Source organism: Pimephales promelas, chromosome 9 (assembly GCF_988280905.1).
Source record: "Pimephales promelas chromosome 9, fPimPro1.hap1.1, whole genome shotgun sequence".
In the NCBI taxonomy this organism is placed as follows: Eukaryota; Metazoa; Chordata; class Actinopteri; order Cypriniformes; family Leuciscidae; genus Pimephales; species Pimephales promelas.
Genome location: NC_142777.1, coordinates 29,884,665 through 29,908,532, shown reverse-complemented (window position 1 = coordinate 29,908,532; position 23,868 = coordinate 29,884,665). Strand labels below are relative to the sequence as shown.

The 23,868-nt window shown below is 38.8% G+C and overlaps 4 protein-coding genes across 7 annotated transcripts; 2 read left to right on the top strand and 2 right to left on the bottom strand.

Annotated features, from left to right (window-relative positions):
• Positions 1-4,987: 4,987 nt before the first annotated feature.
• On the bottom strand, positions 4,988-9,792 carry tmem33 (transmembrane protein 33). Of its 2 annotated transcripts, none has more exons than XM_089134970.1 (8): positions 9,662-9,792; positions 8,825-8,943; positions 8,630-8,724; positions 7,508-7,695; positions 7,332-7,399; positions 7,108-7,241; positions 6,159-6,242; positions 4,988-5,933 (listed from the first exon to the last, which is right to left on the bottom strand). In XM_089134970.1, the coding sequence occupies exons 2-8, from the start codon at positions 8,876-8,878 to the stop codon at positions 5,804-5,806; spliced, it is 753 nt and encodes a 250-aa protein (XP_088991096.1). In that variant the 5' UTR covers positions 8,879-8,943; positions 9,662-9,792; the 3' UTR covers positions 4,988-5,803. The 2 variants fall into 2 exon arrangements, with proteins under 2 accessions (XP_088991096.1, XP_039505137.1); XM_039649203.2 differs by having other exon boundaries at positions 8,825-8,908.
• Positions 9,793-10,253: 461 nt separating this feature from the next.
• Positions 10,254-16,218, top strand: LOC120460801 (uncharacterized). Of its 2 annotated transcripts, none has more exons than XM_039648760.2 (5): positions 10,254-10,449; positions 10,677-10,764; positions 10,855-12,008; positions 13,350-14,787; positions 15,510-16,218. In XM_039648760.2, exons 2-5 carry the CDS (start codon positions 10,677-10,679, stop codon positions 15,887-15,889), a joined length of 3,060 nt encoding a protein of 1,019 aa, XP_039504694.2. In that variant the 5' UTR covers positions 10,254-10,449; the 3' UTR covers positions 15,890-16,218. The 2 variants fall into 2 exon arrangements, with proteins under 2 accessions (XP_039504694.2, XP_039504695.2); XM_039648761.2 differs by having other exon boundaries at positions 10,256-10,449; positions 10,855-11,387.
• Positions 16,219-16,668: 450 nt separating this feature from the next.
• Positions 16,669-21,337, bottom strand: cryba1l1 (crystallin, beta A1, like 1). 2 transcript variants are annotated; one of them, XM_089134968.1, is made up of 6 exons: positions 21,198-21,337; positions 18,731-18,813; positions 18,381-18,499; positions 18,156-18,297; positions 17,245-17,387; positions 16,669-17,151 (listed from the first exon to the last, which is right to left on the bottom strand). In XM_089134968.1, exons 2-6 carry the CDS (start codon positions 18,803-18,805, stop codon positions 17,004-17,006), a joined length of 627 nt encoding a protein of 208 aa, XP_088991094.1. In that variant the 5' UTR covers positions 18,806-18,813; positions 21,198-21,337; the 3' UTR covers positions 16,669-17,003. The 2 variants fall into 2 exon arrangements, with proteins under 2 accessions (XP_088991094.1, XP_039504696.1); XM_039648762.2 differs by lacking the exon at positions 21,198-21,337 and adding an exon at positions 19,101-19,813.
• On the top strand, positions 20,833-22,707 carry crybb1l1 (crystallin, beta B1, like 1). The gene is made up of 5 exons (XM_039648767.2): positions 20,833-20,925; positions 21,009-21,127; positions 21,219-21,351; positions 21,442-21,584; positions 22,531-22,707. Exons 1-5 carry the CDS (start codon positions 20,833-20,835, stop codon positions 22,700-22,702), a joined length of 660 nt encoding a protein of 219 aa, XP_039504701.1. The 3' UTR covers positions 22,703-22,707.
• Positions 22,708-23,868: the final 1,161 nt, after the last annotated feature.

The window sequence follows — 23,868 nt, the reverse complement described above, 5'->3', positions numbered from 1 at the left end:
TTTAATAGGCACCACAACAAAAATATTATTTTAATGTGTGTAAATTGTGTAATATCTGTGTATATAAAAGTAAGAATGGAAAATAATAGACCAGAAATAGGCTGTAATGACAAAAAATTTTAAATATAGCCTATGTATAAATTAATGTAGGCCTATATGACACAAAAAGGCTGTTTATTATTTTGGCCGGTAAAAAAAATATGCTTGGCTGGTGGATTTTTTTCATCTACCAGTCCCCGTGGCAGGTGAGCCAAAAAAATTATTTAGGACCCTCACAGCACACACGAGCATGGCACAGCGGCCAAAAACACACGCACACACGAGCATGGCACAGCGGCCAAAAACACACGCACACACGAGCATGGCACAGCAGCCAAAAACACGAACACGAGCATGGCACAGCGGACAAAAACACGCACACGAGCATGGCACAGCGGCCAAAAACACACGCACACACGAGCATGGCACAGCAGCCAAAAACACACGAACACGAGCATGGCACAGCGGCCAAAAACACGCACACGAGCATGGCACAGCGGCCTGACGGCCTGTGACAACACAACTGCTTTAATAAAGAAAAAGGACCATGACCAAACCACAATAGAATATATACCGTATTTTCCGCACTATAATGCCCACTTAAAAGCCTTTAATTTTCTCAAAAAACAACAGCTAGTGCGCCTTACAATCCGGAGTGCCGGATAATATGGATATGGTTAATAACGCGAAATTCACCCGCGAACTCGTGCTCTTGTCCATCTTATGCCCGCTCTGTCACAAGCTCAACGCTTCGCGCATGCTTCACGCTCCACTCAAATCGCCCCCCGATCGCTCCAAAAAACGGAAAAAAAAAACCTGCATTATTTGTATTTCACTTTTTTTGTTTTAGTCTTACCTTACAAAGAACTGAAGACCAACAACAACATTTTCCAAACAGAAATGTTTCATTTCAAATTACAAATTAGGACTAGCCTATAAGAACAGGAATGGAGCATACACAAAAAGTCCTGTAAAATTAAACGAATAAATGGGCCTAATAATATAAAAATTATATAAACAAAAATATAGGCTACATAAAAGTTTTAAAAGTAGCTAAATTAACTAGGCCAGAATTTTGATAACTGAACTTTTGCTCAACGCGCACAATAAAAATTTAAATGGGCTTATAACCATTGTACACACAAACTGCTGTAAAATTAAACTAATATCCTAAATGGGCCTAATAATATAACTAAAAATTATATAAACAAAAACGTAAAAATATATATACATAATGTTTAAAAGTAGGCTAATTAATTATTAGGCCAGATTTTGATAAGCCTTTTGCGCGCGCACTATTAAATTTAAATTGGCTTAGGCCTATATCATCTGTACACACACACACAAAAAATAATTGTAAAATTAAACGAATCAATGGGCCTAATTTTATAAATAAAAATTTGGCTATAGGCCGACATCAACGTGTTAAATTAAAAAGTAAATTAACTATTAGGCCACCAGACTTTGCTCCACTCCGCCCCAGCGCAAGTGGTCCTCGATGCAGAGCCAAATGGGAGGAGCTGGAGCTCTAGCTCCTCCCCTCGCTGGAGCTCCAGTTCCTCCCCTCGCTGGAGCTCCAGCTTCACCGCGCACGCGCAGGTTAACTTCCGAGCACTCGGCATGATTTCAAAAGCAACATATTTCAGCGCCAGCTTGATTTTTATTGAACACACACACAAAAAAAAATACTCTGTTAGTTAGCAAGAGTTGGCTCTGCATCGAGCACCATCTCATTTTATGTGGCGTGAGAGTCACACACCACCCGAAATCCGATCGTTCAGACTGAGACATATGTCCCGGTATAGGATTTTAAACCACATATGGATGTAGCTTGCCTTGAAACGGATTTCATGTGCTTTTCTGGGCTGACAATCTGAACGTATGTCGGGATAAGAAATAGAAGGAAGAATTGCAGTATGGGCTAGCTCTCTTAATTTTTTTTATTTTTGTAGTTCTTTAAAGCACTTAGTCAGTGGCAGTTATAAAATGTGCTGTATAAATAAAATCAACTTGAACTTGAATCTTATCTACCAGTGGGAGTACTATGTAAAAAAAAATTGGTTGAGTTCTGTGAAGAGAAATGTTATGTGTTATATGAAGTGTGTACTTCAATGTACTTCTTATTATAGGCTACCATTAAAATGTGAAGCGGATGCATAATCTCAGCACATTTGTTATCTTGTTTTTCCTCTAGACTAGTGTGGGAAGTCACACAGCTGGTTTTAGAGTACTGGACTGCTTGTTTCCATTTCATTAAAATAGCTTAATGCATAGCCTATAACATGAAGGTTGAGTCTATCCAATACAGTCAATTGTACACTTTAATTTACAATATATATATATATATATATATATATAAAAATACAACTGGCCTATTGGAGTAGCTTATGCTTTTACATTAACGTAAAAAAGGGCAGATTAGGTAACCTGGTCTTATTTTTTATTTAATGAATTAATCAGATGATTTATTTACACAATCTTTTTTTTAGATTAATTTACAACAAATAACTCGCGTTACTGCGGTGGACAAAATAAACGTGCACACATTGCCTTTGTCTAGTAATTTACATAATCATATAGCAGACGCTTTTGTCCAAAGCGGCTTTAAAAGTGAGGAAAACAACGAAACTGTTCATCGTAATTAAGAGAAAAGAATACATAGATACAAAGTTTTCAACAGTTTTTAGAAACACGCACAGATAGTGTGAGCAATGTTCTAAGTGTTTAAGCGTTTGTCACAGAAACGATAAATCATTGTATAATTTATCATAATCATGACAAATCTTAGAGTAAAATATAATATTATGTTTGCCAGCACCTTGCGCATCAAAACAAACTTGTCCTTTCATCACGGGTGAAACTCGCACTAACATTAACAGGCTTGATAGCGCGTTATGTTCTGTCCACTAGTTCCAGCGAGGGTGAGCTAGAGCTCTAGCTCTTCCCATTGGAAGCTGCAGCGAAGCCCCGCCCACTAAATTTAGCGAGGTGGAGCTGGAGCTCCAGAAAAGGGGGAGCTTGAGCTCTAGCTCCTCCCATTTGGCTCTGCATCGAGCACCATCTCCCCCAGCGCGCTCGCGCTTGCTAATATACGCATCACCTCCGGCGCCGCGCACTCGCTACATTCCCTTTAGCACATGCCCATCTAGTGGATGCATAACGCAAACCCAGTCGAACGTATGACTGCACGGTATCTTATGCGCCTTATAGTAATCCGGTGCGCCCTATATATGAAAAATGTTCTAAAATGTATAAAAAATATAATCCGCACCGGGTTATAAGGCGCACCTTCAACGAATGGCCTATTTTAGAACATTTTTCGCCTTATAGTGCGGAAAATACGGGTATGATAAAAAGAAGCATGGCCTACCTTATTAAATCAGCAGCCGTTGCATCAGCGCGCTCTTCTCTGCTACCCTTTCAGTGATGCAATCCGTGTCCAAAGAAACCAGTCTCTTTTTCGATTGCCATCAACATAAAGGCTTCAAGATGCTCCTCCGCTGTGCTCCTTAATCGATTCTTGATGAATTTTAGCGTGGAAAAGCTTCGCTCCATATGCAACTTGTGTCACAGAGTAAGAAACTTGTATCCGATTGAAGTCCGATTAGATAGGAGTCAGTGAGCAGGTTATACCTTTGTAGGACATAATAACAACAGATGGGACATTTTCTGCAAGATTGGCAGGTTTTGTTCACAACATCCATTCTTCATCTGGACTCTGCTCATCATCTCCATCCCCAGTACTCATCTTGGTCAGATACTCTTCGCGCACAGACACCTTCAGCTTGTCCCAGTGCGTAGCCAGGCTAGTAGTTCACCCTGTAAGGCCTCAGGAGTTGTTCTGCTATCGTGTCTGATCAGTTTGGCGCTCAGGGCATTGATTGCGCCTGCAGGTACACCGTTACATTTCAAGTCATTGAAATTCTGGGGATCAAGCAGGGCGAAATCTGTGTATAGTTCTCTGCTTTTAGCAAAACGTCGGGAAATACTTTCGATGATGGTATCCAGAATGACATTGTGCACTTGTACCTCATACTTGCTGTCAGCATCTGATATGGTTGTGTCATCACATAACTCGCCTGGCATCTTTTTTGTCTTCTTTGGTCTCCGTTTTGGCAGCGCGTGTTCCACCTCTGCGTCTGTCTCATACACACATTTGATTCTCCATTGGCCCATTGCACAAGTGCGTCTGTTGCTGTCTTTACCCTCTTAAAATCCCTTGCATATTTTTTCAGATTGTCTTGTGTGCTTGTGACAAAGCGATGGGCCGTGAGCAAATCCATCCCACTAGTTTGCAATTACTTGGAAAATGGAATTGTTTGTTGGAAGATGCGTAAAAACGTCTGGGCAGTGAGGATGGTTTGGCATTTCAGCAGAGCCTCTGCATAACCGTCGGTCTTCGCACGCACAGTCGGCTTCATATTGTCTTTCTCGCTCAGGGCCTCGAGTGTAACAACAAGATCAATGTAAAGACATCCTTCTGGATCCCCCAAACTTCCCAAACACTTTTGTAAGCGTCTTTGGCCCACCATCGGGTTTCAACCCTGATTCGGCGGAGCACTCCACCTGATGAAACACTTAAGCTTCGTTTAGCTGTAGTCACGTGACGTAGGTGTTTCAATCACGATTCGGATCAGTGTTTCGAATCATCTGCGCTTCAAAGCTTCGAAACGTCTGTTTCGCGTCAGCCATCCCTAAAAATATCAGTATTTTTACGCTCTGACTGTGTTAACTGCCTCAGAACACGCAACTTTCTGTGTCTCGGCTCAAAACAATAGAAAATACATACAAAATAAATTGTCACTGACAGATATCCTTGAACGATCCAATCGTTTTTATACTAGTCTTGATATATTAAATGATCGGTTACACACAGGCAAGCCATTGCTTACGTAATCTTGTTCAGTAACAACTGTTTAATGGTTTTAAACTGAAATTAAACCATCACCAATGTTAGTTAGAATTTATTATTAGATCATAGATTTTATTCATCTACACAGACCATTATCATAAACAGTGGCAATAAATACAGACAACATGCCTTGAACAAGCAAATAATTGACAAATTCTAAAATGCAAAAAAAAAAACTTGCCCTAACAATAAATAGCATTGAAGGCAAAGAACAGTTAATAGTATAGGGCTCTCTATGTGATAGATGAGAATCACAGGATATTTACACCTTAGTCATCTGTTCATATGAAGAAGGCATCCTGAAGTAACATTTAAAACTTCATGGACTCCAATGGCATTCAAGTCAAATATTGGGGAAAAACTTGGGGGCAAGGTACATTAAGATTTTCAGGGTAATCCAGTACAATATAAAAAAAAAAATTATTAGCAAGAACATAAAAATGGAATCAAACTGAAGAACAGACAAGTATAACGACAGCTGATATTTGAGTTCCCAGACTCAATCTCATTAGAAAGACAAGCTATTAAGAGCAATATCTATTTAACCTAGCATTTAAGATTCAAATATCTCAAGGGATCCTCTCTACCCCCCAAAAAATCAATATAAAAGCTCTAATGAACTGAAAAAAAGTTGTACCCCCTTTACAGACAACAGTGCAGAGATACATCTTCTGGCTGATTTGTTTTTTTGGAAGCAGTCAGATTGATAGTCTCTCCAAAGAGCAAACGCCTCAGTGCAGAGGAGGACAACCATCTCTGAGCAATCAAACTTGGCCATCTTGCTTGTAAGTCAATCTTGAAACTGTCCCAATCTGTGAACTGTAGTAATATGTGAATGTTCAGAGAGAGCAGTTAGACGCCAGTGGGAGCAAGGCGGCTAATGAAGGCAATGCTGTTGAGGCACATCCTCCTGAAGAAGGCAGGGCAAATGGGCTTCATCACAAAATGCTCCAGTAAAATCCTCAGTTCGGTGAAGAGAGTCCTGACAGGACAAACAAAAATCAAACACTGATAGAATGCTCATGTTTTTTTTTAACATGTTTAAATATACATTTAAACATCAATGATCTGATTAAATAGTTCAGCTTGCTCAAAATATTTAATTTTCCACGAAAATGAGAACAATATAAATTTCCCCTATCCCCTTATTTTGGGTAAAGTGTGCATGTGTACAAATAAAACTAGTCCGTGTGTACATGATTCTTACCGGCAGTATGGGTTGCGTCTTGACGTATAGCGCAGAGTGAGAAACCGATAGTAGATGAAGGGCTGAAGCAAACTGCCCTGGCCACTGTGAACCACAAAGCAAAATTCATTCCATCTTATTACAAGAAACACAGTTTGGCTTTAATCAAGTTTTTTACCAGTACAAAATAACTTTTTTTTTTTCACCCTATAAAGACCATTGTATTATATTTAATACATACATTTCTTAGGCCACTACATTTTCAACATGTTCAAAATTAATTTAGCAAAAAACTTGTACACAATCTACTACATGCCTTCTAAGGTTGTGGTACATGTTTTTTTCTTGTGAAATCTTTACAGGTTTTTAGAACGTAAACATAAGAATATATCATATTATTTGTAATATTTCAAGATGAACATTTGCAGGACTGAAGCAACTTAAGTTTATTTGATTATCCATACATGATGGTTTTAGAAAAAACATGTTAAAAAGTGCGTATCAAATATGATCATTAGGCTTTTGAGGAACATTTAATTGTACATCTGTACAGATCAACATCATCATTGTTTTGCATTACACATTTTGCTCCCACAATAGTAACTACAGAGCTTTGATCATAAAAATTCATTTTTATATCATCTTACTAAGACTGATTTACTGTGTTGATTGACAGTACAAGATATCAGAATTACATTTGACTTTTTGGCCATATAAATTCACCAGATTACATATTTTTGCTCAGTTTGGGCATTCGAATAAAATGTATACTAGCTCTAGCATGAGCTTCATATTCTCAGTATATCATACTATCTGAATTATAAAGGCCAGATGCATTAACTATGATACTCAACAGAAATCTAAGTAAAAAAAATTGTCTAAAAGTCCAAGAAATGGTTTCATTTAAAAGAAAAATGTGATTTTCTGACTATTATGTCATGTCAGGCTTTACAGGGTTAAGAATCCTTACCTGAAGAGCATGAAGACTGTGGCTGGCATCAAGAAGATCTCATTGCACGCGATAAACTTTAGGATGTTCTGCTGATTGGCTGTGAGCTTGTTCAGAAAGTTCCTCACAAACATAAGGCTGTTTGGGCCCATGGTCTGAGCACAGATGACAAACAAAACAAAATCAGACTGGAATTACAACAAAAACACATCTCAGCTGTGCAAATAAGAAGGGCAGAGACTCACATCAAGGACTTTTTTAGTATAGGTGGTGGCGTGGAGAAGTGAGAAGAGGAACACAGGAAATATGCTCACTGACAACACAAGTCAAGGCTGCATAAAGACAAAATGATGCCATAACACAAAGAAAAAGAGATATTTTCCTTTTAAATATTCTTCAACATATCGTCAGGAAAGGATACTTGTGATAGGGTAGGAGTTGACTAGGATGAGGGAGTAGAGGAGATAGTGGCAGCTGTCCTCCTGTAAGGCCTGAGCCAGGAAGGCTCTGCTTAGCTGAAAGTGAGGAAGTCTCTGGTGCAGACGCAGAGCGCTGGTCAAGGCATTTGCCAGCAACGCCCTCTGATAGAAGTTAGCAGCTGCTTGGGGCCTGGAAAAAGAAAACAATTATTCTTCTCCCAATCTTTCACTTCTTTTTAAACGTATGAGCGTGGATGTGTCCTTACCACCCTAAACAGTCCTCATGATCATAATGCAATTCCACAAAGTATCATTTTTTTGAATCCCTTAATGGTCACCGTCCCGCTAGCGGGAAACTTGCCTTTTTTCCTTTCACATGTTTTATAAATCATTGTAAATTAGGTATTCAAAGCTTACACCCTCCATATTTATCCTGTGAAAACCATTTTGAAATCAAACATTGTGCTTCCAGGTACTTTAAGGGGATAGTTCACCCTAAAATGAAAATTCTGTCATTAATTACTCACCCTCATGTCACTCCAAACCAGTAAGATCTTTGATGAACAAATAAAGATATTTTTTTATGAAATCCAAGAGCTTTCTGACCCCTCCATAGACAGCAATGGAACAACCAACTTCCATTTATCATGTAAACTTACCCTTTAAATTAAATTTAGCAGGCTCCTCCCCTTTGTGGGCAGTGTCATGTATTCATATTTTATAATCAAATCTGTTCTAATCTTGACAAAACACAAGGTTTGAGACTCAAGGGCCATATTTGATGATTGTTTTGTGATAGAAGTAATATTGTGACAAAATGTAATAATTTGTGACAGGAAAACACATCAGAAAAAAATTCAATAGAATGTGGGTGTCACCCAGTGGCTATTTTTTGGTATAGCGCATAAAAATCTGATAGAGACTTCAGGTTGGAACACAACTTGGTTAGACATATGGCTTTGGTTTCACAGCATTTTTAGATTAAAAATGATCTATAAAATACATAATTTGTATAAAATAAAAGTTTAGTACTTTACAAGTTTGGATAGTGCTCATCTATGCTCAAAAAGGGGGATGACAGTTAAGAAGCTTGTGAAAATGCCTTGCAAAAGAATATGACTCACCCAAGCAGAGGCAGAATGAACATGATGGAACAGTAGACAGTAAACAGCCGTGACAGCCACATAGCCGTTTCTAGCTTATTACTCAAGAGGAATTGCTGAAACACATTGATATGATAATAAATCATAACATTCTCAAATGAAGCAATTAAAAAGGCACAGAAATATCAAAAGTCTATAAATAAAATTAGTACTTACCACAGGTCCAGCCTGAGGGGGAGGAGGTGGACTCCTTTGCTCTGTGTCTGCCATCTTTCAAATATTAGAAGGCTAGATTTCTTACTAGAAAAGTAAGAAAAGTATTTCTTACTAGAAGGCTAGAAATAACATTATAAGCTTGCATTGCATGTAATAGTTTAGATACAGTTAGGACAATCATGCACCCAGGTTTCTTATTAACTCTTGGAATGAAGGAAGAGACAAAATGACTTTAGTTAATCTTTCTAAATCCTGAAACAATTTTAAGCAGTTACTCTTGCAGTGGTTGTCAGGTGCGTGGGGGTGGGGCATAGACACAAGAACATTAGCTCTAACAACCTCAATGTTTATTACTTATACTAAGCATTAGAATAACATGGAGCTTTTTTACAACAAATTATTGGGGAGAACAAATATTCGTCTTGTTTATCACCGAGGCGCTACCACAAAGCAATAATAAGAATTAGTTACTTCCATACTATCGACTCAAACCAGAACTAACGTTACACTTTTCAATGTAACGTTAACTGCTGACTAGTCATCATGGCAAATTACAGATTTGTGAATATTACAGTGCACTTGACAGTTTTATAAATACGTAAATAAATTAAAAGTTTGATCCATTAGGTAGTTATAAAGCAGCCAATTCACTTCAGTTGAAATATGTTGGAAAAATCTAGAACACTCTTCATTACCCAAAGGAGCTAGCAATGTAACGTTAGCCGACAAGCTAACACTTCACACAACCCGACTACAACCACTGACAGCCCTGAAATACCGCTAACTTGTACGCGTATTAATACTGCCAAAAATAGATGAGAGATAAATATTAAATACCTGTGATATACCGGTAATTATCAGTTTTTGAGAGGAAAATCGGCTTTATTTCACCTCTCGGGGCGCACGCGCTTGACTCTGGAATAATGCACTGGAGGTTGGTCAGCGAGCAGAGGCGACCTCGCGTCTCGTGAACTCTGCAGATTCCCGAAATCTCGCGATATTTCGGACCATAAGATTTGCTCAACAACTGTCAGTTTAGTGTTGTTTGCTTTTTATTTCAAATATTTGCCCAAAATATTTCACACATACTCCATAATAATACAATATAATAATAACAAACATTTTACATAATCATAATGATAATAAAATCTGTGTGTGTGACCACAACATAAACAACTTTAAATAACTGTCTATGACCCCCACCCCCTCCCCAAGAGAAAAACAATAAAAATAATTCAGACCGTGTCCAGTTTTGCACGTTTTATTCTGAAAATGTAAAAAAAAAAAAAATCTCACGCGGACGCATAAAATGTGTCTTTATTTCTCTACATCTATAATAATAATAATAATAATAATATATGAATACATTTGAAAAATAATACAATAAAAAAATACGACAGAACGCGATTAGTTGGAAAGCTACATCCTACAGACAATCAGAGCCACTGTGGAAATGCTTCAGTCAGTTCAGTTGTGCGCAAGCCTGTTTGAGCTGCACGAGTTTGTAGTGATGCACGCGCGAACTTTCTTAAAGTCTTGTGACTTCGACACACACAGGAGAGACAATTTTGGATAAAAGACAGCCGTTATTGCAGGTTCTGTTTCTCATCTCATAACAGCAGAAGGTCAGTAAATAGTTTTTATTCGCTGAAACTGTTTTGACTGTTGACGACTGCCACTAGGTCAATATCAAGCATGGAACGATGCAAACCTCGACTAACCACAATTCAATGTTTATCTGTCTCGCGACATCCCATGTGATCAGCGTGCACGGTTCCCACGCTAAACAGGAATTCCATATTTATAATCCTCTACATTTGTGTCTGTGTGTGTATGCCTGCGTTTGTCACAGATGTTGACGTTCGAGGCGCTTCTCGTGAAAGAGCTGCAAAAACAGCAGAGCAGGGCAGAGTTCTGTGATACTGTGCTGCAAACTCAAGGTTAGGCATCTTTCAGTCCATCCTCTGCTCATTAGTCAATCCTTTTCCATCTTCCATTATGTTTACTGTACTCTCTCCACCCCTGTCCAGGTGTTTCAGTGCCAGTGCACAGCTGTGTGTTGTCTGCCTTCAGCCCAAAGCTCTGTGGAACTCTGTCAGCCATGCCATCGCCCCTAAATGGACAGAGACGACTGATTGAAGTCCAAGCCGTAGAGGCCTGCACGTTGCTCAGTCTGGTCAGTCTGCTGTACTCAGGTCAGTTCAAGGAGGACAAAGAGGAAGTCCTATTAGCAGCCTGCAAACTAGGCATCAACATACCTCAACGAGAAGCAAAGAGGTTGGCAACTGAGAAAAACACACAGACGGAGTGGATGAAAGAGGTGGCGGAGAGAGAGTGCCAGACAGAGTCTGTTCCGACACTCCCCTCTGAATATCGAAACCATAAAGAAACGATTGCAGCTGTAATTGGTCCGTCGTCGTGTATAAGTGATCAGGGCCTCTGCACATATACCGATGGCTCTGATATCACCCTTGCAACACTTAACAATGGCCAGGGTAATCCAGAGAACATTCCTTCCTTTCAAGTCATGGATGTGGTCCCTGAAACCCCTATGTATCCCTCAGTGAGTGGACCTGCCTGTTTGCCTCAGGTCTTCGTATGTCCCCCTGCAGCTTCATACCAGCAGCCTCCAACCCCACTGCCAACTCACCCTCACCTTTCTCATAGTACTTCTGTTGAGCAATTGGCTAATCAGGACAGAGTAACATTGGGGAGCATTTTAGAGGGCGACGAGTGTGTTTTAGAGGCATTTGCACAGTTTGAGAACAACATCCCAGGTTTTATCAACCACTTCCTTGACACTAACAGCATGCAGGCCGTAGGGCAAAGGGAGCAGAGTCAGAGAGGGACGAGAGGGTACATTAAAACTGAGGGAAGGGCAAGAAGGGAGCGAAGGGCAGGGTTAAGTGAAGGATTCGCTCTGAAGGGAGAAGTATTGAATATTTGTAAAAGAGAGCAAAATATGAATAGGTTCGGAAGGGTACCAACGTCAGCCTGGATGGGGCAAGGTGGGGGTAGGGTTGGCAGGAAGCTAAATTTGAGACAAGCGTTCAAAAATCAAGTGAGGCGGAGACGACAAGGCAGAGGAGTGATGCAAGAGGAAGGAGAGAAAGGCAAGTCTTCATCAAGGGCCAGACAGAGAAAGACAGGGAGCAGAGGCAGATTGGTAGAACCAGTGTGTCAGGTAGGTGTCTCACAACATCTTCAGAAAAGAAGGTATATAAGGACTTATAAATAAAACATAACACAAATCCTTGATTTTTATACACTTTAAAGTTTGAATAAACAATTTAAATGATTCATATCATGATCAATCAAAATTCCCTTGATCTTTTGTGGAAAAAGTGCTTAAAAAGTGATACTCTTTAAGAAAATTAAAGAGCATTTGCTTAAAGGAGATCTCCGGCGCAAAATGAAACTTTGGTCTAATAAAAAAGACTGGAGAAATGATGCTAAAAATTCAGCTTTGCCGTTACAAGAATAAACTACATTTTAAAATTTGAAAACAGTTTTTTTAAAATTGTAATATTATTTCATAATATTCCAGTATTTGTGATCAAATAAATGTAGCCTTGGGACTTTATAAGAGCATACTTTTTATAGAAACATTTAAAAAAGATCTTTCCATCCAACACCAAAGTTTTGATTTAAAAAATATATAAAATTATTAAAGGAATAGTTCACTTTTAAAAAAAGCTTCCAAGGATGGAGATGGATATCCAAGATATCCATGCCATTCTTTCTTCAGTCGAAAAGAAATTAAGGTTTTGAAAACATTCCTGCATTTTTCTCCATATAATGCACTTTACTGGTTAACCAAACGGTTCAAGGTCCAAAAGACAGTTTCAGTACAAACTGAAAACTGTTCAAAGGGCTTTAAACGGTTCCAGACGATGAATAAGGGTCTTATCAAAAGTAACGATCGCTCATTTAAAAAAAAAAAATAACAGTTTAAGTTTTATAAGCTCAAATGCTCATCTTGCTCTGTTCTGTGATGCGCGTTCATGGCTCTCCTGTTCGAACTCGTTCATCAAAATGAATGAATGTTCTTCCGAGTCAATTTGTTCATTTCGTTCGTTGAATGAACCAAAAAAGAGTCACGAATGTGCATCACAGAACAGAGGAAGGTGACCATTTGAGCTTATAAAACTTAAACTTTGTTGTTGTTTTTTTAAATGAGCGATCGTTTCGCTTGATAAGACCCTTATTCATCGTCTGGAATCGTTTAAAGCCCTTTAAACAGTTTGCACTGAAACTGTCTTTTGGACCTTGAACCGTTTGGTTACCAGTAAAGTGCATTATATGGAGAAAAATGCTGGAATGTTTTCATCAAAAACCTTAATTTCTTTTCGACGGAAGAAAGAAAGACATGGACACCTTGGATGACATGGGGGTGAGTAAATTATCAGCAACAGTTTTTTTTAAAGTGAACTAAAATGCGTGATATGATCCCTTCAAATACAAAAGCAACAAAGCAGTCACTGAAATATTCACTGAAGTAAAACACTTGTAACTTTTTCTGTAGGATGCCGCTCCACCCCCAAGACGAAGAGGTCGCCCCCGCAAACGTCCCTTGCCCCAGCAAAATGATTCCCGAAATTTCAGTGGAACATCAGCACCTGAGCAGAAAACCGTGACCCCTCCAGCTCCATTCCTAATGCACACCGCACCTCTCCCAGCCGTCAATCACACCGGCCTCACTCAGCCAATGGACTGGCTGATAGATGACGTCATTGCACAGCTCCCTTTCATGCCCACCAATCAGCACGCAATAACAAGCCCTGTCAATGTAGATTCTAATGTGGATCATCCAAGATCGCAGTCTCCGGTTAAGCTCACAGATCTTGGTGTAGTCCAGCCACAGTCTGAAGGTGAGCTGACTGACATACTTGATAGTTTTCTGAGAACGTTTGAGCAACACGTTGGCGTAAGTGAATCAGATGTTCAAGACGACATAACAGATGGTAGCCAGACCTGTGAACATACAAACACATCAAATGCACATGCTACTTCTATGAACACAACAACTCAGGGGGAAAATGCCTCATTTTACACGAACAGACCACAAGTCTCAATTGTTCCTAAACCGCAGAAACCATCAGGTTATTGGCAGGTGTCAGATTTGACAATGGAGATATCACCAGCACAGCAAGGTGAAGAGAAGCCTGGAAATGTCAGGATGACCAGAAGCCAGAGTAGGAAGAGGAAGCTGGAAATTATCGAAGAACTGCCTAGGAGAAACGAGCTCCCCGCAAAACCGAAGAGAGAAAGGAAAAAAGAACGACTAGAGAGGCCTATGGTGGAAGCTTCTCTACCGAGGGAGAAGAAAAGACGAAATAGAGAGCCGCACGGTGAGCAAAAAGGCACCAGCAGCACAGTTGACTCAACCTGCAGTGTTGCGAGCGCATTGAGGAGAGTCATAAACATAGCCAGTGCTCGCAATGTGAAATGTTCCACAAAAACAACGACTTTAGATGGGTCAGAATCCTCTGAGTTGACCAGTCTTGTAAAAAGGAAACATGCGGGTCATGCTAAAAGAGACTCGAGCAAAACTCTTCTAGAAGGAAGAACGTTAAAGGTGCAGAGCAGTACAGGGACTTCACAACCCAAACGGCAAGTCTTAAAGAACAAAACCGCTGGGAATAAAACCCGTCCAGCCCTGTCTGCTTTTGAATTAATGAAAAAGATCTTGGAAAATCAGCAGAACAGAGAGGAAGAGCGAAAGGGAGAATATCACAGAACTGTGATGAAACCGAAAAGAAACAGGAGGCGTAAAAAAAACACTCAAGTACATGGAGCTGAGGTACTTATGACTAACAACACAGAGATGGATGATACAATTATGGTCGAAGAGCACAATAATAGCAGAATACACCAAAAACATGAGGAAACAAAAGAGAGAATGGAGGAGGTTGGCAACCAGATGACCATGTGCCTTCAGCAGACTCTGCCGCCAGCTAAAGGTAAGTGTCGATGATAGAGATTTTTGTTATGATTTGGCTTATATTGGATGTGTAATTGGTCATGCTCATTTCCCCTATTTTACATTTATTTACATTGCTCACTTAAAATTAATTAGTTTAATTTAATTAAATGCAATATTTAGCAAATCTCAAAATGATTTTTTTTTTTACTGTATATTGTTTCTTTGTTTGTTTTTTTGGCTAAATTAATGTATAGCAATGTTATAATTTATACCATTTATTTATTAAATATTTTGATTTAGCTTTTATATTTAAATTTGTATAAATGTTTTGTGCTTTTATCATCTTTATTAGTTTTTAAAATATTTCTACTTGGCTATGTTTTTTTCAGTTAGTTCCCAATGCATTTCGTATTTTGTTTAATATTTATATTTATTTTATTTCAATTAGCAAAACTACAACAACCACCCAAACTTTAAACATTTAGACAAAGTTTTCATAGATTTATTAGAGTGATAATCTATTATTGGTAGTTTGTTTATGAAAGCTTCTTTTTGCCGCTAAATAAAAAAAAAAAATGTAGACTTGCAATTTCATGTTATGAAGTCAAAATTGTGAGCTAAAAAGTCGCAATTACCTTTCAATTGCTTTATTCCGTGGCGGAAACAAGCTTCCATAATTATTGGTAATTAGCAATAACATGAAAATAATGATCAGTTTTTTATTAGTACTTTTCTCTGCTAATTATTATTTATTCACAGATTGCAGAATGTCAAATGCAGAGAAACTGATGGAGAGCTACTACAACAAAGCAAGACTTGAGACTGCTGACTCTCCCAATGAGGCTCCTTTTCAGAGATGCAGCGCAGAAGGCGTCATGTTTAAAAACATGTCCGACATGCCTTTTGTCTCGCGTGCACTGGATCCCACCGTGCCTCTTGAGAAACTCCTAAATACACAAGGGGAAACAGACGGTTTAGAGGAAGATGAGGATGTTGATGTCGTGGAGGTCTCTAGTTCTTTGTCCGAGTCCTTCTCTGTGCTGCCGGTCACTGTGGACATTGTGCCCAGCACAGAGGAGGAGGAGGACGATGATGATGAAGACTTAGAGATTGATGTGACAAGTTTAGGATCCAATTAAACATGGACAAATTTCCGTTACTGCTTAATACCATTTAGCTTTAGTACTAAATAAATGACCACCGATGCTTATTTGTAGTACATGGTACCGTTTCCCTGTATATAATTCAATAGTGTTTACACAAATGTGACAGTTGGCAGTATTTGCTAATTTGACTTTGGTGGCTTCAGTTTCAGGCATCAGAAATTTTTTATAGTTTTAAGTTCTGAATGTTAAAGTTGTTTATTTGTGTGACAACCATGCCTTCTTATAAATAATGAGACTGCTATTAATGTCCGCAGAGTTTTCTTGTCGTTTCCCATGTTCTGAATAAAAAGACATGGATCAGACCTTAAGTTGTTCTTGTGTTCAAATACAAATCTACATGTTTGATAATACTAAATAATGCATAGTGAAAGAATAAATTCATATACTTGACAGTCTAGGACTTGCACCTGTCAACTAGAGAAATTCTACCATACTTCCGGCATATTTGACATTAGTTTACATGTATTAAGAATCAACTCTGTTTCTCAACTTCACCATTATTATTGACTGTCGTATGACAAAAACCACACAAAAAGTGCAGAGATTTTGATATGAATATGAGAAACTCATCGCATATGTTTTAATTAGAAGCATCAGCAGTGATTTATTATAAATTGCATGTTATAAACTTTCCAAATGGCACCTTATTAGAAAATATAATGTTGTGTAAGGAACTGGATTTTGCAGATTGTGTTATAAAGAAATGAATATACTTAAAGTAACATCTTCACACACAATAACTGCACAGTCACTAAAGTGGACAGGTTATTTATTAAGCATTTATTCATGTTTTTGTCCTCCTACACATTACACCTGAGCTGCTCTCAGCCAGTCCCCATCCAGAGACATGGCCTAACTTAGCATGAGTTTGCATTGGTTGTGTTGAGCACCTCAGGAAGGTGTTGTTTAGTACCTGACATTAGTCATTGTCAGAAACTGATTGGCACCCTCGTGTAAGACACGATGATATGTGTGTGTTCCTAGCAATAAAAAGACACTCGTTAGGAAATACAGTGTGAGTTTTTGTAAAGCGTGTTTGTCGGGCGGCAGGGTGATTGGTGTAGTGTCCCCTGGTGAGGCTGAGCTCTTAGTGCTGGATTCTGCGGATGGACTGGATCTGAGGGGTCTGGCTGTGGGAACCCCAGTTTCTCCAGTGCTGATAGTCTCCGCTGTGCCTCTCACACTCCATGATGTACTGCCTTCCCTTGTATCCTGGGAACTCGTAACAAACGAAACTACACACATAGATGGGGAAATTAGGGTTTCTAAAATTAAAATTTCTGTGCTGAAAGGAAATGATAAAGGGAAAATATAAAGAGGAGACTCACGCGCCACACTGCACATGCATGGAGCCCACTTCAGGCCTACACCATCCCATGGCCTGCAGAGAGGGGTAGTCGTCACACAGCTCCACACTGCGGCCCAGGAAATTTTCCTTCTCGAAGATCATCATGCGACTGCTCTGGTGAGACTGTGGGGAGAGCGAGAGAGTTTGACCCCATATAGCCACATATTCAAGTGATTATATATTGGAGCAGGCATTCATTTTGAAGATGAATAAATAGTGCTAGAATAAATGGTGAATATTTTGCATAAATATGTTGTAAATTAAATGAGATAAAGTCAGTAGTCTAATAAAACCTTAATGTATATCCAACTTCACCTTGATACCTTGTGTCAAGTAAAATGATTCTTACTATACAACAAATCTCAACTGCTTGATTGTTTATATTTTCACAGAATGTAAACTATATTATAGACTAGCAATATATAATAAAGTACATCCAATTTTACCTACTGTACACTCACATAAGGCAGTTTACTATTGTGTGATTGTTTATGTTGTCACAAAATGGTAATTATACTATATTACAAATCTATATGTGTATCGTTGCAAAATGTAAACTATATAATCACGCAACTCTAATCTGTTAAATGTGACTATAAGGCTTGGAGATATTAAGATAAATATTGACATTATAATTTTCTGTAAAGCTGCTTTGGAACAATGTATACTTTGAAAAGCGCTAAACAAATAATTTTGACTTGACTATTGATTTTGGTTTTTACATGGAGCGGCTCGTCTCATTGCGGATGATATGTTGAGATCGCATGACCAGTCGAAGGCATACCGCTTTATCTGGGTGTTGAGACTTGACGAATAATTCTTAAATGTCAGCCTGCACAAAATACTGTGTACTATTAAGTTTTCTAGTACAAGAAAGGAAATAATACTCACAGCGCAGTAGACAGGTCTAAAAGACATGAGTCTCTCCACATGGTAGGACAGGTTTCCACAGTAGGCGTCCCAGTGAGGATACTCTCCTCTCTCCAGGATGAACTGCTGTCCCTGGAAGTCATGGTGCTCATAACCCACCCAGCTATGGAAAAACAACGTCCAGTCATACATGGGCACATTGAATTCGCTGCACACATTTATTTGACCAATGACACTACAACTCACGCGCCACTCTCCACACGAATAGAACGGATGTTGTCAAAGCCACACTCCTGAATGTTGCAGCATTCTGAGGTGAATTCCTGACATTTTCCCTGGAAGTGTTCCTGCTCAAACACAGTCACCTAGGATAGCGGAAGCACAAATGTAAAGTGTGTGAAAATTTTGTTTTCTTATAATATATATGCAAAAGGTACTCAAATAAATGACTTAAATGGGTTTGTTTGCTATATGAAATAAAAGTGACAGCTTATTCTATTGATCCAGATGCATCATTATAACAACAAATCATTTTTGGGGATTAAAGATGGGTAATTTCAAAAGAGATTGAATGCAAGTATTTAATGACAGTTTACCTTGAAGAAAGGAGCCATTCCCATGCCATAGCTCATCATGGGCTGCATCATGGCGGATCGATTGAACCTATACATCTTTATTTCTAAAAACAAACAAGGGGGAAAAACAGAAAAACATATTAAATATCATTTAAAATAATTAGTATTAGAAGTAAACCGTTTTTATCATTATTACATATAAATACAGTTACTTAAAACACCCAATAATCGATGTAATCGATTAATTAGGTATTTTATTGATAATAAAATGTTAGATTTAAATGAAAACCATTCGCATAATGTGGCCATACTAAGAATATGTTTGTAAATTAGACCAGAATAAGTTTATAATTGTGCCATGAGCTCGTTGAGATGTAATTTGGACTCTTACCGTTTTAGTCACTGAGCTAGAGAGTGGCACGCGCCTTAACGCCTGTTTCGCGTGGAGCTTTGAGAGAACCTGGCGCTTCAGTTTTATACCGACCTCCGCGTGCGCGCACTCTTATGCGCGCTCACGCCATTGTGCGCGCGGTGCGCGTGGACTGCCTTCTGATGGTCTGTCGGACAGGCCACAGGGTCGCCAGCTCAGCACATACTATAGAAGTCCCACATGGGTGTTGTGAGCCCATTCACTGACAAGTGCAGTGCGTTTTGGGTGAAAGCTGGAGACACAAAGGGTTTGGCCCCAGTGTGTTCGTGCAGGTCAGCACTCCTGCTCACAATGAGACCAAAATGCTGGGATTATCTGAGGGAACTTGCTCCAACTGAGTGTGGTTTTCAAACGATGTATCTGAGCTGCCGTGGGTGCAGTGATGAAAGTTGATGCTGATTTTCATGCAAGTCAAGATTTGTGGGACCAACCTATAAGTTACAATGTATGAAAAATTTAAAAAAAATATTTGGATCGATGATATATAAATAAATGGTTGGATCGATATAAAGACATTTATGTAATTTATATAATGAAAGTTTAACATTTTGCAAGATCAGTAGGTGGATAGTGATTTTACTTTATCAATATAATTCATAATGAACATTACAGTGGGCATGTCCACCCAATATTCATATTAGATTAATGGTTAATTGTTGAATGTTTCCAGTGACACAATGTTTTATTGTTGCCATTTATTTTAGATTGTTATTATTATTATGTACTTTTATTTATTTATAAAATTATTTGTAAGAGAACAAGTTTTGTGTGTGCACAGCACTACAAGTCCAAGACAAATTACTTTTAAATAATTTCAATCCTAATTTCATTTTCATTTTATTTCGGTCCCCAAATCCAGAATATATGATTGAAATGAAAAAATGTGTAAAACACTCATTGGTTTAATTAATCGTGTTTGAAAGAGAAACCTGATACAATGACGTTAAATGAAAACGATCTGCTCATATAAAGTAAACAGCATTATACATTGTTTTCTTCACCATCAAAGTTATTGGTTTAGTTTCAGTCCCTATAAATAAACTTTTGCCCCCATATTGCATGTGTTTTAGGCTTGAAAGTCCAATATTGGGTAGTGATTTAGTTGGAGTTTAATTTATTTCTATTTCATTCTCTCTGTCTCTTACACACATATACTCAATTTCTCACTCTGTGCTGATGATGTGGGTCTTCTTTTCTGTGAGTCTGCTGAACACGGCATGTTTCATTGTGTCAGTGTAATCCTCACAGACTCAGCGCCAGGGTATAAAAGCGGTGGGCATGGCCAGACGCAAACACTCTCAGAGTGAACCCTGGGTACGGACACACACTCACTGAACACAGGTAAGACAGCAGAATATCCACTCACATACACATAAAACTTTAACCTAACAGCTTGGAGAGTATAAGAGAGTTGGTTTTGCAAGTCCATCCCGCACTTCCACTTTGTCACTATACCACTTTTATATCGTTTGCCCCAAAGACCCCCTACATCAATTCCAAACATATGTGTGTTGACTTTTTCATCTCCTAAAACACTGTATCCCTCTCTTCCAGCATAGATATGATAACATGTTATGTAAACTAGTGTTTGCCCCTCCCATTTCTTAGTCTCATTTTCACAATTCTGAGCTATATTACAGTTATACGAGTTTATTTTTCTTAATTCTTTATTCTTAATTTTACCCCAGGCATCATGTCTTCCAGTGCAGAAAAAAAGACTGCCTCCCAGACCGACGGCAAGGCAGCCCAGAGCAAGAAGTCCGAGATGGGCATGATGTCCTACAGGGTAAAAATCCTCATGTGCACAACATCTCCTACACTTGGACGTCGATTTAACATTACACTAACAGGTTTCTCTCTCTACATTAGATGCATGTGTTCGACCAGGAGAACTTCCAGGGACGCATGATTGAGATTAACGCCGAGTGCATGAACGTTTGTGATATGGGCATGGACAGAGTTCGCTCACTACGTGTGGAGTGTGGACCGTAAGCATCACCGTAAAGTCTGCATCTATGTAAAAGACACGTTTTAGGAAGAATAACCGATCTCACTCACCTCTTCATGTGCCCTCTGCAGTTTTGTGGGCTTTGAGCAGATGAACTTCTGCGGTGAGATGTACATCCTGGAGAAGGGCGAGTATCCTCGTTGGGATTCTTGGAGCAACTGTCAGAAGAACGACTACCTGCTTTCCTTCAGACCCGTCAGAATGGTGTGTAAATGCGCAGACAATGCGCTAACACCTTCAGGCTCGTTATTTGAATGCACTCGAATGACACTGATCACTTTCTTGATCCCGCAGGACCCTGAGAAGCACAAGATCTGCCTGTATGAGGTTGGTCATTACAAGGGCCGCAAGATGGAGATCATGGATGATGACGTTCCCAGCCTGTTCTCCTACGGATTCACCGACAGAGTTGGCAGCATCATGGTCACCTGTGGAACGTAAGTGAAAAATACCTGTGACCCCTGAGGATTCACTTGGACAAACTCTGTGCACTTCCCAAAATCTTGATAGCATTGACGAATGTGGCTGTTAAAAACGTATTAAACTGTTAACCAGGAAAATTACTTAAGGGAAGCTTTCCTGTTAAAAATACGGTAGCAACATTTTAGGTTTTACAGACTTTTAACCGTATAGAATTTTACAGCAATTAAATGTATTTCATTATTTGATATAATGTTAATTTACTGACCTGTTCTGTTCCATTGTAATACACTGACAGCCACCCATCACAGCAGTAAAGAAAATCAATTGATCAATCAAAGCTCATCATACGAAAAATAGATCACAGTGTGATTTACACAAACATTAAACACCATCATGGTAACATGTTGAAGTTTAAAAAATGCAATAAGCATTAATTTAACAACATTAAATGTCAAATAAAACCCTAATGGACATAACTGAATAGAAAAAAAACTAAGAAAATTATGAAGAAACAGTCATTTAAAAAAATACATTAAATGTGAAGTGTCACACAAGGAATTGTGGGAATGTCAACTTACATTTTTTCACTGTAAATTATACAATGACTTTCCAAAAACTGTATTTTGAACGGTATTTTAAAGTAAAATTACATTAAATGTACAATTATATATATATATATATATATATATATATATATATATATATATATATATATCACATTATACCGCATATAGTAAGGAAACTTTCTGTTAATCAAATAACAGTTTTTCCTACCGTTAAAATCACGATCATTTTTTACAATCAAAATATGTTTCGGTTAACCTTTACTTTATTTCAAATTAAAAAAAAAATGGTTTTAGTTTACTATAACAACCCTGGTTGAAATATATAAATGAGTTTATGCTAGTTGAATATCAAGGGTGCACAAACTAACCTGCAGTGTCTTTTTTTTTTTCTCAGCTGGGTTGGCTATCAGTACCCCGGATACCGTGGCAGCCAGTACCTGCTGGAGAAGGGCGAATACAGACACTTTAACGAGTACGGCGCCCGTTGCCCTCAGTTTCAGTCTGTGAGGCGCATCCGTGACATGCAGTGGCACCCGCACGGCTGCTACACCATGGCCAGCAAGTGAGGGCCAGTCCAGGAGAGGAAGAGGAGAGGTGGAGTAGAGGGAGAAGGGCGCAAGAGGAAAGAGAGGAGGAGAGACGTCTGAGAGGCTGCATCTTCCCCGTGCCGCCGTTATGAGGGGCGGATGTTTTCGGGGTGACAGACACCCTGACTCACATTGCAGTCTGTGTCTGTCGAGCTGATAAAGTCCAGATTCTCCCAGGCCTCTGAGTGTCTCTGTGTCGGATGGAGGCACAGATAAACACACTTCCCTCTTCCTCCCTAGTTCCTCTCCTCTCTTTCTCTCCTGCATCACGGGTTCTTTTATTTCCTTCCATAATTTATTTACTTTTTTTTGTCATCCGTTCTTTCCCCTGCCCACATCCCTCTTATCCCAGGAGCATGGAAAGAGAGAGGGAGAGAAGAAGGGATGAGGAGAGAGAAGCTCCTGTGCCCTAGAAACCTCTCTTTGCTTGCTGTACAGAATCCTGGTCACCTTTTCAATAAAAACCTACAAGCTTGATAAGAAACTTTCGTCTATGTTCATGTCATGCATGTATAATCATGGCTGTTAATAATAATAATCATGAGGCCTAATAATAATAATCATGTGCATTATGAAGTAAAACTGGAGTATTTTCACAGGAATGTGAAATGTCAGTTAATGTGTTGTAACTTGTAGGGTTACATCGTGATTTTTAAAGCATTTTAATAAAGTTAGATTATTAAAATATATTTAAAGTAATAGTAGCCTATGTTGAATAGCGCATGCAGGCTATATTTTTTGCGGTTCAGATAGCCTATAGGTAGGATAAACTCAAAATGAACAGAAGATTACATTTTGTATGCAGATGAGATAATAGAAATCTGGAACATAAAAAAAAAACTATTGCACCATTTCAGTAGCTTACCTCCTGTGGTCTGGATATGGTACACACTGGATTCGAAGCCACGATGTAAAACGTTCAGGGCCTGTGGCTTAACATATTGAGCTACTCATACAATAAAAACTTCTGAGAAGAGCTTTCAGTGAGAATGAGCAAACAAAAGCATTACTTGGGATGTTAACCAGATTTGCATGCTAAAATAACTTCATGCTAACGTAGATTACGGTTAACCTGTTAAGCTGAAAAGTCACATTAGAAAAAGAATGGCAATTTGTTAGCATGCTAACCATTTAGCATACAAAGA

Excerpts from the sequence above, each read along its gene's own strand:
- tmem33 (XM_089134970.1), bottom strand. The coding sequence starts at position 8,878 with ATGGCAGACACAGAGCAAAGGAGTCCACCTCCTCCCCCTCAGGCTGGA. Across the intron at positions 8,725-8,824 it reads CCCCTCAGGCTGGACCTGTG|CAATTCCTCTTGAGTAATAA; the intron begins GTAAGTACTAAT and ends AATGTGTTTCAG. Across the intron at positions 7,242-7,331 it reads ATACTAAAAAAGTCCTTGAT|ACCATGGGCCCAAACAGCCT; the intron begins GTGAGTCTCTGC and ends ATCTGTGCTCAG.
- LOC120460801 (XM_039648760.2), top strand. The coding sequence starts at position 10,677 with ATGTTGACGTTCGAGGCGCTTCTCGTGAAAGAGCTGCAAAAACAGCAG. Across the intron at positions 10,765-10,854 it reads TACTGTGCTGCAAACTCAAG|GTGTTTCAGTGCCAGTGCAC; the intron begins GTTAGGCATCTT and ends ACCCCTGTCCAG. Across the intron at positions 14,788-15,509 it reads GACTCTGCCGCCAGCTAAAG|ATTGCAGAATGTCAAATGCA; the intron begins GTAAGTGTCGAT and ends ATTTATTCACAG.
- cryba1l1 (XM_089134968.1), bottom strand. The coding sequence starts at position 18,805 with ATGTATAGGTTCAATCGATCCGCCATGATGCAGCCCATGATGAGCTAT. Across the intron at positions 18,500-18,730 it reads GAATGGCTCCTTTCTTCAAG|GTGACTGTGTTTGAGCAGGA; the intron begins GTAAACTGTCAT and ends CCGCTATCCTAG. Across the intron at positions 18,298-18,380 it reads ATTCGTGTGGAGAGTGGCGC|CTGGGTGGGTTATGAGCACC; the intron begins GTGAGTTGTAGT and ends GTTTTTCCATAG.
- crybb1l1 (XM_039648767.2), top strand. The coding sequence starts at position 20,833 with ATGTCTTCCAGTGCAGAAAAAAAGACTGCCTCCCAGACCGACGGCAAG. Across the intron at positions 20,926-21,008 it reads TGGGCATGATGTCCTACAGG|ATGCATGTGTTCGACCAGGA; the intron begins GTAAAAATCCTC and ends TCTCTACATTAG. Across the intron at positions 21,128-21,218 it reads CTACGTGTGGAGTGTGGACC|TTTTGTGGGCTTTGAGCAGA; the intron begins GTAAGCATCACC and ends TGCCCTCTGCAG.